The sequence below is a fragment of the Melanostigma gelatinosum genome (genome assembly GCF_949748355.1).
Source record: "Melanostigma gelatinosum genome assembly, chromosome: 19".
Classification (NCBI taxonomy): Eukaryota; Metazoa; Chordata; class Actinopteri; order Perciformes; family Zoarcidae; genus Melanostigma; species Melanostigma gelatinosum.
This window is the reverse complement of record NC_136652.1, coordinates 9,067,577-9,083,840: the sequence shown is the minus strand read 5'-3', so window position 1 is coordinate 9,083,840 and position 16,264 is coordinate 9,067,577. Positions and strand designations below refer to the sequence as shown.

General features: G+C 42.1%; 1 protein-coding gene across 1 annotated transcript; it reads right to left on the bottom strand.

The window, feature by feature from the left end:
• Positions 1 to 48: 48 nt before the first annotated feature.
• Positions 49 to 12,532, bottom strand: rab10 (RAB10, member RAS oncogene family). The gene is made up of 6 exons (XM_079290896.1): positions 11,825 to 12,532; positions 7,434 to 7,494; positions 4,435 to 4,573; positions 2,706 to 2,795; positions 1,484 to 1,585; positions 49 to 1,060 (listed from the first exon to the last, which is right to left on the bottom strand). The coding sequence occupies exons 1-6, from the start codon at positions 11,949 to 11,951 to the stop codon at positions 974 to 976; spliced, it is 606 nt and encodes a 201-aa protein (XP_079147022.1). The 5' UTR covers positions 11,952 to 12,532; the 3' UTR covers positions 49 to 973.
• Positions 12,533 to 16,264: the final 3,732 nt, after the last annotated feature.

The following is a 16,264-nucleotide window of genomic DNA, read 5'->3' as shown; positions in this document are numbered from 1 at the left end:
CAAGCTTATTTTTAATGGATCTGCAAAACTGTTTGAATTTCCAAAGATAACTTCTGTCCCTCCCGCCCACAGTTACCCCGTGCAGAACGTTACACAATGTTACAGAACAACTCCAACCCAAAGAAATCTGCATGCAGGAGAAAAAAAAAATAAAATAAAAATAACCCAAATAGGGGAAAAGAAATAAAAGTAAAGTAAAACATCAATAAACAGGACAAACTGTATAATGGCGTTCTCTTGGCCGGAGGAGAAATTCAAACCTTCTGCTTCAGTTTTGGTGTCCTCATGACAGGAGCCCCAACTGACAGTATTAAACAGTAATTTCATTGGGTGGATGTGGCTCCGCCCACCACACAGCCCCGCCCCTGGCTTCCATATAAGGCACAGGACAAAATAAACCCCCACATACAAAAGGAGCTAGCCACGCCTCTGTCACTTGGTAACAAATTGTAAATGACCAAATACTGTTAAGACAACAGAAACCCCACTAAGTGTACAAAATGTTAATCCTACATTTATCCTTTTTTTTTTTTGTTTGATTTTATTTTCCTCTGACTGAAGGTGAGTGCTGTGGTTAAGGGTGGTCGAAGGAGTCCGACCAGGTGAGCTCAGGCAATATTAATTATAATATTAATAATATGAGCTTGTCTTTTCACGCTTTTTTACTTCTGCTTTTTTTTTTTTTTAACAACTTTTAAAATAAGACAAGAAACGTGACTGAATTTCTCTTTTTATCAGAAATAAAAATGATGATCAGATGGAGGAATATGGTGGAGGTGGGGGATTAGACGAGTGCAGTAGTTTATTGTTTTATTCTGATAAAGAGACAGACAGAGTGTCAGTGTGCAAGAAAACTCATGAGACATATTAGAGAGCGAGAGAGTTAGAGTTAGCAGTTAGAGAGAGCGAGAGAATGAGAGTGTGTGTGTGTGTGTGTGCGCGCACGTTAGTATGCATGTAACCGAGGAGTTGTTCAACTGCAGCACTTGCTCTTCCAGCCTGCGACTCCACCTCCGCTGCTGATGTCGACGTTTTCACTGTTGGGCTCTTTTACAGGCGTCTGTGGAATAAAACACATGAAGGATACATCTTATTAAATACTCTATTCTAGTGTGCGGCTGAGTGGACTTATAAAACATACAATTTGTTTACAATTTTACATTGACTAGATTTATCATTGACGTGATAAACAAAAGTACCCTCCAATGAGTGACGCTATTAATGGCTACTTGGAGAGTAATATGAATACTAATACATTATAAGAATAATAATTCTTAACTTGAACTTAATTCTATCTATTAAAGACAACAATTCAAACATTTATGTTATCTTAGACTTTTATATTTGCACTCCCCATATCCACACTTTGTAATTGCCGCATCACAACTTCCCCAAAGTCTTAAGATAAAAGCCTTTGTGTTGTTTCCGTTGTAGTGAAACGTAACGCACAAACACTGTCAGAGACTGCCGAGCACACACGCACCTTTCTGAGGATGTCTTCTGCTAACGTGAGGAAAGCCTTCTCGATGCTGACGTTGGCCTTAGCACTCGTCTCAAAAAACCTAATGCCGTGCTCCCTCGCGATCTGTGGAGAAGAGTCACAAAGGTGTGGGGGGGGGGGGGCAGTTTAGGAAGGTTCAGTCCAGAAATAAAGTGTGCAGAACAGAGATCCCGCACACACACACTTCCATTCTAGTCCGGTCAGTGTGTGTGTGTGTGTGTGTGTGTGCGTGTGTGTGTAAACAGATCTGTATCTGATGTTGCTAAATCTGCAGACTGACTCGTCACTGCTAGTTTGCGTTGGCACAAAGCCGGAGCTCTTGAACACTGGCATGTTATCACTGATTAGATCGCCTCCTCGAGGACACGCAACATGTACAGTTGAGTGACGTCACCTCGATCACCGCCGCCCAAAAGAGGAAATCACTGGTGATCCCATCTTGTGCGTTTTGATACGTGAACATTTTGGGGTAAAGCGGTACCTTTGCCACTGAACTGCTAGGTGACTATGACTGAAGTCTACCTCCAGGCTTTGTTTCAATAAGGTACAAATATGTGAATTTGTCCCCATATGACTCAAATATAATGTCATATTTCATTAAAAAAAACAGACATTTAGAGAAAGATAACGAACACCTTTAATATGAGTTACAGCAAAAAGATATGTCTGTGTTACGTGTCCCGTTGTTACAAAGCCTCTGGTGTTGGTTGCTTGCTCAAGGGCACTTCAATAGTAATTGTTAAGACAGTAGAGAGGCTCACATTCCTCGGCTCTGATCCTCTGAGCTCCTCTAGTTATTCTCTGACCTTTACGCTGCAGCAGCTGCATTTTCAAATTCAATGTATGAATAACTTCCGTGTGTACCTGCAGTATGGGACGCTACCAAAACATGTTTCATCACTAAGTCGACATATTCCCTTCTTCTTTTCTATTCGTTTTAGAGGGATTGTGTGCAAAGACTGTTGTTTGAGTAGCTGTTGTCACAAGTTGTTAACAGTACACAGAATAAGCCTTCATGTCATGCGAAGACAAACAGCAGGTTACTGCACCGTCTACAAGGATGCACCGTTTAGTGGTCACTGAGCCGACACTTTACGTATTCAGGGGAGGTTTTCTTGATTCATGTCTATGAACTGTCGGCGAAGTAACAGGACAACTCATCGAAACACAGAACGGTGATTACGACTGGATTGCACCATCTCACCTGCTCCCCCTTGGCTTTTGGTACGACCCTCTTGTCCTCCATGTCACACTTGTTGCCTAGCAGCATCCTCTCAACGTCCTCATTTGCGTGCTGAAAAAGTAAAAAGAAGAAAACGTCGATTATTTGAGTTATCTGGGACTTCACCCTCACAACACATGATCCCACAAGCCAAGCGGTCAATCGACTCAATGAAGCACAAACAACCAGCGCAGGACGCACGAGCTATTGAAGAGTTACTATCACGATGAGGCCGTCGGTCCAGAAAATGTAACATAAATAGTGAAAACTGCCCCATTAATGTAGAATGACTAAATTAAAAAAAAATGGGGAAATTGGGGCATTTGTGTTTGTAAAGATTATTTAAATGCTTTAAAAAAAAATATATTTTCTGTCAATCACCCAATTGATTCATGGACTTATTGTTTAAGCTCTAATACATTTTTTAATTAATAAAAATGAACTCGGGCGGGATCGATTGATTTGTTTTGTCTGTTAAATATCAGGACAAATGCTTCAACGGATCGAGGTAATGTATTCAAATGTCTTGTTTTGCCAAACCAACAGCCTAAAACCCAAAGATGCGCCGTTCACTAACGTGTGCGACAGAAGACCGGCATCAAACCCTCACATTTGAGCAAATAAATACGACTTAGATGATTATTCAATTGTCAAAATAGCTGCAGATTAAATTTCTGTTGATCAAATAATCAATGAATTGACTACTCTCTGCAGCCCTGACATGAGATGAAAGGACTCTTTGGTTGAAGGGGTCACAACTTCTACACAAGCGTGCAGGAGACGTGGCACTAGATATCTCTTTGTATGAAGGGACTGCCTGCCAACAAAAAGGTTGGAAACCACTGATCCAGACTGTATTCAGATTACTGTTGAAGGGTTCTTCAAACCCTCCATGTAGCCAACATCTAACCGTCACACAAGAGCGAGGCAGAGTTCTTAGTGAGCAGGAAATGCTCGGTGTTTCCTTTCCTTGACCGGACTCAAAGCTCCTAAACAGCGAGGGTGGGAACGTTCCAGACAGGAACTGTGCCCGGCGGTCTCACACCTTCTTACTTATCACCCAGGACCAATGGAGAGAGATAATATACCAGCTATGGGTTGTAACAGTCACAGTAATTAACGCGACGTCTTTGATCTGGCACGGATCCCACAAGATTACTCACATAATAGAATAATCAGTGCGGCGATAAAAAAGTAAGCTAGTACACACAAAGACCTTTTTCACCAAACAATGAGTAATTATAAAGAAAACTGCCGACATGTGCTTTTATATGCCGAGCTCGACTGGCAGATGACAGGAAGTCCAGTACTTGATTACAATTATGAGGCACTTGTTCTTTACTTGAGCATTTCCATTTTTTGTAACGAAATACTATTATTCCACTCCGTCAAGTTCATACCGTGTACTTCCTATACCGGTAATAACTTCCACCCCTACTTTGTCTGGAGTTAAACTTCTGCTTCCATTGATATTCACACAGCATAACAGAACAGCCCCTCGGTCTCTCACAATGAGCCGGATGGAAGCAGACATCTGCTCAGCTGATCGGCTAGTTACCAACGTTGGCTGCATTCCCGAGCATTTAAGTCCCTTTGTCATGATGCTAAAGCTATAGTTAAAAAAGAGGGCTAACACAAAACACCCTGTGAACATCTCTGATGCAACATGATGCTATGGACTCACTGTGGAGTGTGCATGTGTGTGTGTTACCTCGTCAATGTTGCGCAGCCACTTGCTGATGTTTTCGAAGCTCTTGGCGTTGGTGATGTCGTAGACCAGCATGATGCCCATGGCTCCTCTGTAGTAGGAGGTGGTGATGGTGTGGAACCGTTCCTGGCCCGCTGTGTCCCTACACACACAGACACACACACACACACACACCGCTGTTATTGGCTTGTCTTCCCCATTTTGTTTGTATAAATTCAAACCCTTATCCCAAACGATAATCGGTCCCGTAAGTCATATTTAACGGCATCATGGCAAAAAAAAAAAAAAAAAAAAGGACCCAAAATATATGCAGATTTTTTGCTTTTCATGAGTGCAAAACACAACACATAGTACCATAAATGTTGACATTTTAGCTTGAGCCAGCAAATAGCTGGAATAATAGCAGTATTATCATATAATACTATTTAGAACAGTTTAGAAGTATCTCAGTGAAACGGGAGTTGAGATTTATCAGACTGCTCGTGTTAATTCTTCGAGAAGTAGACGTGTGCAGTAAAACAGAACAATGTGGGAGAAGAGAAGAGAATCGTAATCGAATCAATCGGCAGACACATTACATTAGTGTGTGATCTCTACCTAGCCTGCTTAGTGCTTCCGCCGCTCAACTAATATATATATACACATATATATATACACACACACACACACACACACATACATACACACACACACACACACACTTTACTTGTGGATTTACTATAAGTACATTTTCCTGACTATATACTCAAATACATACTTTTAATGAAGTAAGATGTTGAATGCAGGACTTTTACTTCTCACAAAGTGTTGTTTTGTTGTGAAATAGTGGCGTCACTACTTTTCCACCACTGGTGTTAATCAATGACATTGGCTCAGTCTCTCTCCACACTTTCACCGTCGGTCAGAACCTTGCATTGTTTAATTAGTCTCACACCACGCACGTGAAGCCCGGGCGCACGCACGTGAAGCCGGGGCGCACGCACGTGAAGCCGAGGCTCACGCACGTGATAAGAGCGGGGGCGCATCCTCGTGACGGAGCGTCTCTGATGAGCGCTCACGGGTCGGTGACGAGAGCTGTGATTGCTTATAATTACATCTCGCTGTGAAAACATCTCCTTCAAATGACTATTTAATAAAGTCTCACACCAAAACTACATTTTACAGGATTGTACGGTAACTAAAGGGAACCTCCGTACGTCATTGCTGCCAAATTTACCAGCTCTCATCCTGCTGCTGATTTAAAAAATGTAGCAGTATGAAGAAAGCATTTAGCTTATCTCCAGATTGCATATTTTTACTGAATATAAGCCGATTGCGAAACAAAGTAAAACTTTTTTTTGACGATGTAGAAACTGTAATTAATCCGCAGTTCACATGAATCGCTGCTCATTTTCTATATCCAAAATGCTGCCACGCTGCCGATTTAAGGCACTTTGTTGGCAGATATGAGGCTGGTATGTCCATTCCTTGTTTCACACACACGTGTTACGTGACTCACACAAGCGGAGATTTCACCGCACAAACAAACATGTCTTGCTAGACTTGTTTTCACAAGGAAACAACACAGGGCTCATGACACCGTAGATATTGTGACTTCTTCAATTTTTACGATTTTGAAACTACGTAATGACGTTAACAAACCAGGGTTATGGCAAAACTGGTTAATCCCAGCATCCCTACAATGTTTTTAATTTTCCGTTTACTTTAACAGCCATGTATGAGGGAGAAAATGGCTCCACATAGCACTACAGACTGTTAGTCAGTTGCCCGACACCAGCAGCTACGGACTACAATGACAGCCCCGCAGCAGACCTCCTGATGGACTGATGAACATTTCCTGTTCCAGCATATTTCTGGGCTTGAGGGAGGTTTGTCCAACAGATGTTCCACTATGATATAACAGGAGAGGCTGACGTGAAAGACGATTCTCGCATCGTCAGTGGATTTTTCGGCCCAGTACTCCTGTAAACACAATACCCTGACCTGGGTATAAAGCAGGCCTGCGCGACATGAGGGAAATCTATATTGCGCAGAGGATATGACTCGCAATAAATAAATAAATATCAAAGTGTGCATATTAGTAGTACATCTATGTCAGTGTTGTTGTTTGATTCAGTACTGGATTAGAATTTCATATTTTAAACATAACTAGGAAAGTCATCCTATAAACTCAGCATCTTACTGGGAATAAATCTAAAATGAGTAAAGTTGAGACAGAATGAAGAGCACAGACATCAGTCGGTGTCTGATGTCCTCTGATGTGAATCACTGCCTGCAGGGGGAGGAGCTGCTTTGTCTAGCAGCTGAGTTTGCAAGAATCTTTTCAATTTTAAGATACGTGGGACATGAAGCTAAACAGACAGCTTATGTTTTAGCTTGTATAGCCACGGGTTGTGTTGCAGCTATATTTTACGAAGGTAATGAAATAATAACACGGAGGCTCTGTAGTCTGCACCAAGACGGCAACGACGTTCTTACTCAGACAACAGCAGTGCGTCACCGCTTCACCTGTCACAATAAATCCTCGGACACATACACTGGAACCCTGCTGTCTAAAGGGAACTCCAAGTCTTTCAACAAAATAACGTACTCTCGTTTGTAACTATTTGCTGTTAGCCGAGCTAGCGAGCTGCGCTTGTGGGAACAAAGCGGCGGTGGATAAGAGACTGCGGCTCTGCTTTACACACGTCTATTATAAATGATTGGCTTCATACTTGCGAAGCTTTTTAATTGCACTTACTTAAGAGTAACTAGCGTAGTTGTTGTCAACTTGCGTACCGTGGCCTATCTGATCTGCGGGAGAGGCTTCAGCGTGATAACGAATGCTACGGTCTTTAGCCCCGGGGCCGGTTTAATACCGGGTTTAGGTAACCATACCTAAATAAAATGATTTTTCGTATTCATTGAGCGTCAGGCAGTGTTTCCCTTCATGTTTATCGTGCATGCACATATCACAACACATTTTATCAGTCAGCACTCGTATACAAACTGTATTGACTCACCAGATCTGTAGTTTGATCTTCTTTCCTTGTAATTCAACAGTTTTGATCTTGAAGTCTATTCCTGTAGGAAAAAAAAAGAAAAACACATCAGTAAACGCAGCCACCAAAAATATATGACCAACTAGCACATGGAGCCCTGACAATGGGAGACAGAGATGAATAACAGAGAGACAATAACATTATCTCTTCCCCAATTCTGCAATATCATGCCCAGCCTTTGAGCCAATCAATGCACAGCTGGGGAGATCAGCAGCTGGATAACAAATCAGGTTACTGAGAAAAGTCAGGTGACCACAGGGAAACCCAGAACGCCGTTAGATACTGTGCCATAACCTTGTGTCGTGTAAAACCTATGCTTAAAAGCAGCTGGTTAGAAACATCATATTATACATATTTCCAGTGTGTTAGTATTTATTTCTAGTTGGAGCATTTTGGACTCATGCTGCATGAGAGGACCAGCTGTGGTGGGAAAGCACATCATTTTTCCTATGAAACAGACTTCTTTCAGTTTCCCTTTGGGTTGGGCTTTGGTTTTAATTATCTTTCGATACGAGGACGCTCCACTGCGTGTTCTTTCGGGAGGTTGGCTGCCATCACGTCTTTCTTGGCCAACTGCCTCATATTCTATCCTACTTATTATCATTTTTAATCTGTATTCTATCTTGACTCGTAAAAAAAACCTATCTGAAACAGGCAATTCATTAAAAGTACTGACAACGACCCCGGTGGCTTGAGTAAATTTGAGAAAAGGAGCAAATCATCCCTCTAGATAAGCTGGAGCCACAAAACGTTTGCTTGAAAAGTGACTCAATAGATCAATAATCAACAGATCACGCAATAATGAAAACAAGCATTATTTGCAGTCACTACCAGCTTCTAGTTGCAGCTAAAGAGTATAAATCACAAGGTGCATAAGTGAAATGTACACAAACAATTCTAATGATTTATTGTTATGTTTATAATATATAGTAAGGTTTCGGAGATGATCATCTGTGTCATAATCATGAAACCCAAGAGGAGGCCAATTGCAAAGGGGGCGATGCATGAACGTTTACGGTTTTCTGACTTTTCCAGTTAAATCGTGAGCTTTCAATTTCAGCTCTGGTCAGACATTGTGGTTGGTTTAAAAAGTCCCAAGAAACAGCTGTGCTCTAGGTGGAGCAGGGCTACAGAATAATGGAGGAACTGGCTGCCAATGTGTGACTCACTAAATATCATGCACTCCCCAGAGAGAGGGAGGGGGGACGGGACAGAAAGATGTAGTTGGACAGGAACAAAAAGAGACAAAGATTCCTGCAGATAAGACTTACTAAGCCCAGTCTACGTTGACATTTTGGCTTACAAACATTCAACAGAAGCAATTAAATATTGGGCATAATACAAAAGGACGAAAGGTGTGTTTTCTTACTATTACTAAAAGTTGTGTTCTTAAAAATCAAGCTCAGCGGGTTCGACCCAATATTAAATGTCTTCCTCCGAGCAAGAAGTTAGTTTGTTTTCCCCTGATGAAAAGAAAATATGTGCATTGTGCAATCACACGTTAACCCGATCGCTGCAAAACGGGAACACTCCAACACAAGGAGGAGGACACTTGAATTGGACATCTTTAACAGAAAGTACGTGGTTTACAGTCAGTTCTCTTTTAATCAAACCCAGGGGAACCATTCCTTCACCAACAAGGAATTCCACTGCAGACATCACCAGTTCCATGCAAAATTCATGACGCGTTGTGGAAATTTCAGATGGCAACATCATGCATATTCAGCCCTCTTAATATGCATAACCTCAAACATACAAGGGGGAAGAGAGAGAGATTGGGAATGAGGATGATTAAGGGGGGTTTCCAGTGGGGGTATTTTGAGAAGCAGCTGTGCATCCGTGTCTCCAAAGGTATGAGCACTGTGTCAGAAGACGAACACACTCCTGTTTCATATGTCCTGGTTTTGCGGCTTCTTCACAAAGTCCTGTTCCTGCAAAGACTTTACACTTTTGACATCTTGGGCTGTACCCGATTTCTGTGTCGGGCCTTTTCTAAAAAGCTAAGGGGTAGAATCTTTGCAAACTTTGGACTGTACATTTTGTACTTTCTGCACTACGGCGCTATGAAGCAATCACTTAAATAGTTTGTTGCGTCCACTGGACTTATAGTAGGGTCTGCCAAAACATTAGCAACCATCGCAGCCCTAAAAAGTACCGGGCAGAAAGACGAACCCACTAATTATAGTAGAACCAACAAGCAACATCTAAAAATCTATTGTTACAAATCTGAGCTCCCTGATCACTACAGGTCTGATTGTATGGTGTGCTGAGAGGTTATGTTGTCCATTTTCTTAACTTTTGATCATGTGGCAGGCTGCTTTGTTTTGAATACAGATGTAGAACAAAGACAAGTTGAGACAGACGCTCATGACTGTGTTGTAGCTTGTAAAGGGCACAGCTCTCGAAGGGAAACTTTTTACTAAAAATCCTGACATGACAGTTATGCTGGTTTGTGATTCCTTGTCAGTATCTCTCAGGTCTTGCGGAGAAGTTACAGCACTATGATTGTCCCCGTTTCTTATCATGTTGATACTTTCAAATGACTTGTAAACAAAAGATTTTGGATACATTAGACGAGAAACAAAGCACATAATATGGATCCTATATTAAAATGTCATCCTTTATGTGAAACAGGTTCTTTTTAAGCTTATTCCTAAATTTAGCTTCAGGGTATGTTGAATATGCCGAGTTGTTCTAGCACGCAAGGGAAAAAGCACCTGCAGTTACTGCAAACACTTACAGGCATTGATTAAAGCAACGCTGCACGGAGCAAAGGTCACTGCTGGTCTTTGACTGCAACTGACCATCACATCTTAAACTGACTGGACTCTCATATGGTAGCAGACTACGACTACATTTTGAGAGCGTAATACAACACAATCACTATAGGCTGAGACAGAGCAAAGGCAAAACATCAACAGAACCGCAAACAAACAGATGTGACAGCCAGCTTTACAACAGAGTGATTGTTCATTGCTGAACCTCAACAAATGTAATCCAGACTGGAAGCCACTGGGAACACTGTCGCCCCATTATGGTTGTGTGTTCTTAGACATACAGCAAAGTTGTCAACACTGTAAGTTGCAAAAAAGCATGGCTTGAAATTAAAGCTGAAATGTAGAGATCAAGGATATAATGCCAGTGCATTGCAAACAATCAGCTTCATGTGGTTACGCAAAGCACATAATGTTAGATTATTACTCAGCTCTGATCTTGGGCAACAGGAGTAAATGGAGCCGTGCAGGGATTTGACATAGTTTGACACTTGACTCATGTGAGCTTGATGCGTAGGGGGGGGGGGGGGGGGGGGTTGATGCCACCATGATAAATTGTTTATGGTCGTCTTTGGAGCGGTCATGGAAGTTACAAGTACATTTACTGAAGTAGTTAGGTACTTCTATTTAAGTATTTTTTAAGTAGCAGTTTCTGCAACTTTATTTTTCTACTGTACAACAATTCAGAGGGAAATATTTCACTTTATACTCTACTTAAATTAGTCGCCAACTAGACACTAGTAGGTACATGGCAGATTCAGATTTTACATAAAAATCATATGATTTCATAAAACTTTGTTTACACATTGATGTAGCGGTAACGACAGTATATGACAATCTGAAACCAGGACATCTTCAGTAGTCGGTACTTTCCTTTCGACACGTCAAGTTAATTTCACGAATAAAACTTGAGTAGTTTAACAGGACTTTAATATGTAATTAAATGTTTGTATTATAATATTCCTTCTTTTACTTCAGTAAAAATAACTGATTACCTAATAAATGCTAATGAAGTGGCATCTATAATTCTGAACAAAGATCCAGAGATTAGTTACCTTTAATGTATAATGCCTTACATGGACAAATGCACATAGTTATGAATGTTGATATTGAAAGGTAAACACTTCTCAGTTACAGGGGGAGATTGTGTTTAAGTACTTTTGTAATAGCAGCACGGCCCTGTACCGATACCCGGTATTAGCCTCGTTAGCTCACTAGCCACTGGGTCAAGTGCCATGACAGCAACCTAATGATGGCACCGAAACCGGTTTTACTTCGCCATTGCTAACGAGCTGAACCAAAATAACAACCATGTGTGATATTAAAGTCGCTGTCATTTTGAAACACGGGTGACTGTGGTTTAAGCTAAGAGCTCATATAAAGTGGCACAAGTAACGCTAGCTGTCCAGGAGAGGCCTGGAAAGAAGCTAACGTGCTGCTAGCATACCGGCTAACCTAATAACGCTGTGTCCTGCCGACCCTTTACAGCTGCAGGAGAAAGTCAGGCGAGTCTCCACAGCTGTTAGAAATCAGACACACCTGTACCAACACATCATCCGGTATATGTAGTCTTCTTACCTATGGTGGAAATGAAGGTGGTGTTGAAAGCGTCGTCAGAGAAGCGGAACAGCACACAGGTCTTCCCCACGCCCGAGTCTCCGATCAGAAGCAGCTTGAACAGCAAGTCGTACGTCTTCTTCGCCATTGAAGAACAGCTTGTGTTGACCCAGACAAGTTACAAAAAAACAACCCCGGATAACCTAGCACGCCTGTGTAGAGTCTAAAGCCAGCTCCTTTGACCAAACTGCCCCGCTTCTCTTGACTGTGAAACAGTTCACAATCTGGGATTTGTTGATTAGCTTGGCAAGCTAACGTTAGTTGGCTAAATACCTCCCAAATAACGTGCCCGTGGACGTGTCCGAGAAGTTCAATTTCCCAAGCCCGACTGTTTACCCCCCTTACAGCATGAGAAAAGAAAGCAAAAAATAGGATCTCCTCCCGTGTGATTCCTCTTTTCCACTCTCTTTTCTCCCACACAGTCGGGACAAAATGGCTCCTCTCTCTCGACTCACTCTTTCTTCAAAACTAACGGCGAGCTAATTCAAATTCTCGGCACGCCCCGTCATTCCACAGCCCTGCCACATGCGGGACAAGGAAGAATTAGAAAAGTATCTCAACGTTGAAGTCTGTTGAATTCACAGTCTTCTCGGAGTTATTTCGCCTTTTTTTCTGGAGAGATTACAACCGAAATATAGACGACCGCCTTCGAATGGGAGCCTCCACGGCGACACCCTAGGCCCACAGACACGCCTTTCTCCCGCCCCTTCTGTCAAAATCCACGCCTCTGATTGGCCGACTCCGCTGTCATTTATTTGAATACTCAATTATGATTGGCTACAGTCGCACACATCGAGGGGTAAAAAAGGCGTATTTTAGATTGACAGAAAGGGCAAACGTTACTGCGTAAATTGGTCGGACATTTAGGCTCAATGCTCCCATCACATCACGGTATAAAAACGCATCTAATGATCCAATATGGCGACCAGTTTCTTGCGGATCTTTCACAGCCGGATGTGTGTTTCAGTTTTCATGGCAAGCTGAAATTTGATGCGATGACTATCCCAGCTGTGAGTCAGGCAAAGTGATGTCACATATAAGTACTCGTGTGCTTGTTACGGGCGTTTTCCACATCCTCTGCCCTGTGAACTGTGAGGACATGTATCCTCTAAAGTCCTTTAATAACTGGAAACACACCGAGAGAGTATGCATGTACACAGCATTCATGTGGGCTCTTTGTGTGTGTGTTTGTGAGAGTGTGACTCTTTCCTTCTTCCGCTTGTCAGAGTTCGACTCTCAGACACTCCTTCGGAATGTTGAGTATGTCCTGCTTTCTACTGCCGAGTACAGACTTGCCACAAAAGTAAAAAAGAAAGACAGATGTAGAGATGGGGGGGGGGGGAATGAAAGCAATACAGAAATAGATAGCCTGAAATTAAATGCATAAAGATATAATGATAGGTAGAAAGAAATAGGAGTACGTCAGAGAAAAGGAAATAATACAGCGACCAGTTCTGTGCTGCAGTGTCTTGTTAACATGCCATTAGGGGGCAACAGAGTCATTTAAAGACATAGTCAGCGGTTCACTGTGTATAACTATCAACAATTATCAATAAGTGAAATATCACAAATGACGTGTACATCAGGAAGATCTTCTTCATCCTCTGGGAACCATGACTGTCTGTACAATACCACATTAATCATCTAATGTTTTCATTGAAAAGTTCAGAGCCACACCGACAGCATGACCAAAAAGAGAAAGAAGATGCAGCCAATAACAGAAACCAGCTGATGCAAAGCCTGAAACAGATGTTACAGAGGTTTAAAATGTGATACACAGCAGAAGTTTGCATGTGAGCTCACCGATTTTCTTTGGGCAGAACCATGAAATGTCATTGGCTTAATGAAGAACATCTTAATGTCAGCCCATTTTTTTTGTTGTTGTATTTTTTTGCTCTGTTCAACAGTTAAGCAATCTTTGTTATTTCAATAAATCATGTCTTAACACAAAAATCCTCCCTGGTCAGGATGCATTCCTGTATTCTGCTGCATGGGGCCCCAGGGTTCCTCTCTCATTCCCACAAACATCCAGAGACTACCACTCACAGCTCTCACTGTACTGGCTGTGATAGTTATGTACATTTAAGGAGGAATTCTGGTTTCACATGTTGCCTGTTTGACAGCGAAACCAGATGGCGTCATGGTTTTGTTCTTACTTGAGCATTTACGCCTTCAATCAACAGTGGACGTTGAAAGGTGCCAGGAAAAAAGGGGGAGAGTAGGAGACCAACACTGAGCACAGTTCAGGTCATATTCATGTTAATCACTCGGCCACCAGGACGTCCCAACTGCATTGTGTGTTTAGCTCAGCTCTGAATCATCCCTGTTCGATAAAACAGATAAACAAATAAATAAATTAAGCAGTATAGCTCAGTCCGTAGGGACTTTACTTGGGAGCTGGGGGTAGCTGATTCAAGTCCAGCATGGAGGGTATGGAGTGTAGACTGGTAGCTGGAGACAATATCAGTGGGATGGCCTGTTGTATGTAAAACTCCCGTTCTCATTCCTGGGCATCAAAAACTCATGGCCTCCTCGGCTTCAGGCCCAGGCTGACAGCGTGTAGCGGACCATGTTTCCCAGCTGTGAAGAAGACAGGCTGATATGGTTGGCTGCACTTGGCCTGCAGCTCCTGCCCCCTTCTCCTGCCAGCCATATTCGTCCGGCTGCAAGAATATTTGGGCTGCCCACAAAGTCCCTGTTTGTCTTGTGTTCACTGACCTGCAATCAAAGTAAACAGACAAACTCCCCCGACTCAGTCACATGAAAAACATGTACAGGGGCACATACTCAGACAAGTCACGAAAACAAACTTCATCTCATGTTATAGAGCAGGGATTCCCAAAGTGGGGTGCGCGCACCCCCAGGGGTGCGCGAGCTGCCTGTAAACCAAACGAATAGATTTGAACATGTGACACTGGGCTGAACAGGATGTGAATTGGTCCTCTATTAGAAGACAACCGTGGTGTTCCCTGTACACACACACACACACACACACACACACACACACCTCATCCTAACTCTACATGGCAGTGCAGCGTTTGTCCCAGTGTTTTGGGGTTAATTCTTGCACAGCTATCATGTCCGATTGAGGGTCACGTGCTGTTGTTGTGACCGTCCAGACTGATGATAAATAGGGTACAGTGCTCATCAACACATGGATTAGGGGCCATTTAATCCCTCTTGTTCATTTACAAAACATAACCCCCCCCCCCTTCACTTCCAGCATTTGCATCTCATACAATTATTGCACCAAAATGTGCACGTTGAACACGTTCAAAATAGGTGATAGTCTCCTTTCTGACTGCCAGTAGACGAGTATGTCTCTCTGTGTTTTTTTCTCTCGTGTTATCTTCGACTTCACAATCAGTAAACGGTAGAAAATGTTCCAGTTTTTACTTGTTTTTCATATCTGTTACGTATGCAGTCTTTCTTCAAACTCGGTGCCGACTGATTTGGAACGATGTTTGAGTGCAGCTCGGACGACGACGGACAGATTTTGTGGCTGAGATGACAAAGAATCGGTCATAATAATCATTGCAACGTGCCGTGGGGGGTGTTTCCATCACTGCCGATCGGAGCTGGATCCGATAAATACCCGAGACTACTGCAGTCATTTGTCTGATGAGTGCTGATCGTAACCTTTCCCACTAAAGACACAAGCCAGATGTGAGTGTCCAGTAGGCTTCCTGAGCACAACAAACACTTATTTCATACCTTATCATCCACTCTCATATCTTCTTTCATCTACTCACGCTTTCTTCAAACTGAAAGCAACATAATAAAAATGTTCAATAAAGTTAAACAAACAGGGAAACTCACATATCACGGGAAAGTATCTGTATATGAGTATCTGTGTATCATGCTGCTGTCATTTGGTCTTTCACTGGGATGTGTGGTTATTTTATTTCTGCTATGCCCAACATCGCCAGCAGAGGGCGCTCTAGGCAGTATACTGAGCATCAGCAGCGAACGTAGGTAGAGCAGAAGAAAGCCGTCAGTATTAATGAGTCAAGTGTCATCCAAAGAGAAAGCTGCTTCTCAACTGACCTGATAAATGTCCTATATTTACAGGTAAACTGACTTTAAACAGAAACATGTTAGATATAACATCTGTATTCACTTGAGAAGCCTTAGTAACTGTAAAATGCAAACATTTGATTGTAGTCGGGAATGAGTTTTTTTCGCGCTGCTATTGTTAAAATGGCGGAGCTCATTGAAATAATTCTGCTGACTAATGCTACTCTAAAAGACAGTCTGATTCTATGAGAGCTGAAGTTATATATATATATATATATATATATATATATATATATATATATATATATATATATATATATATCTATATATATATACATACATATAACGTTATATGATTTGAGGGAATGGTTATAGCAACGTAGT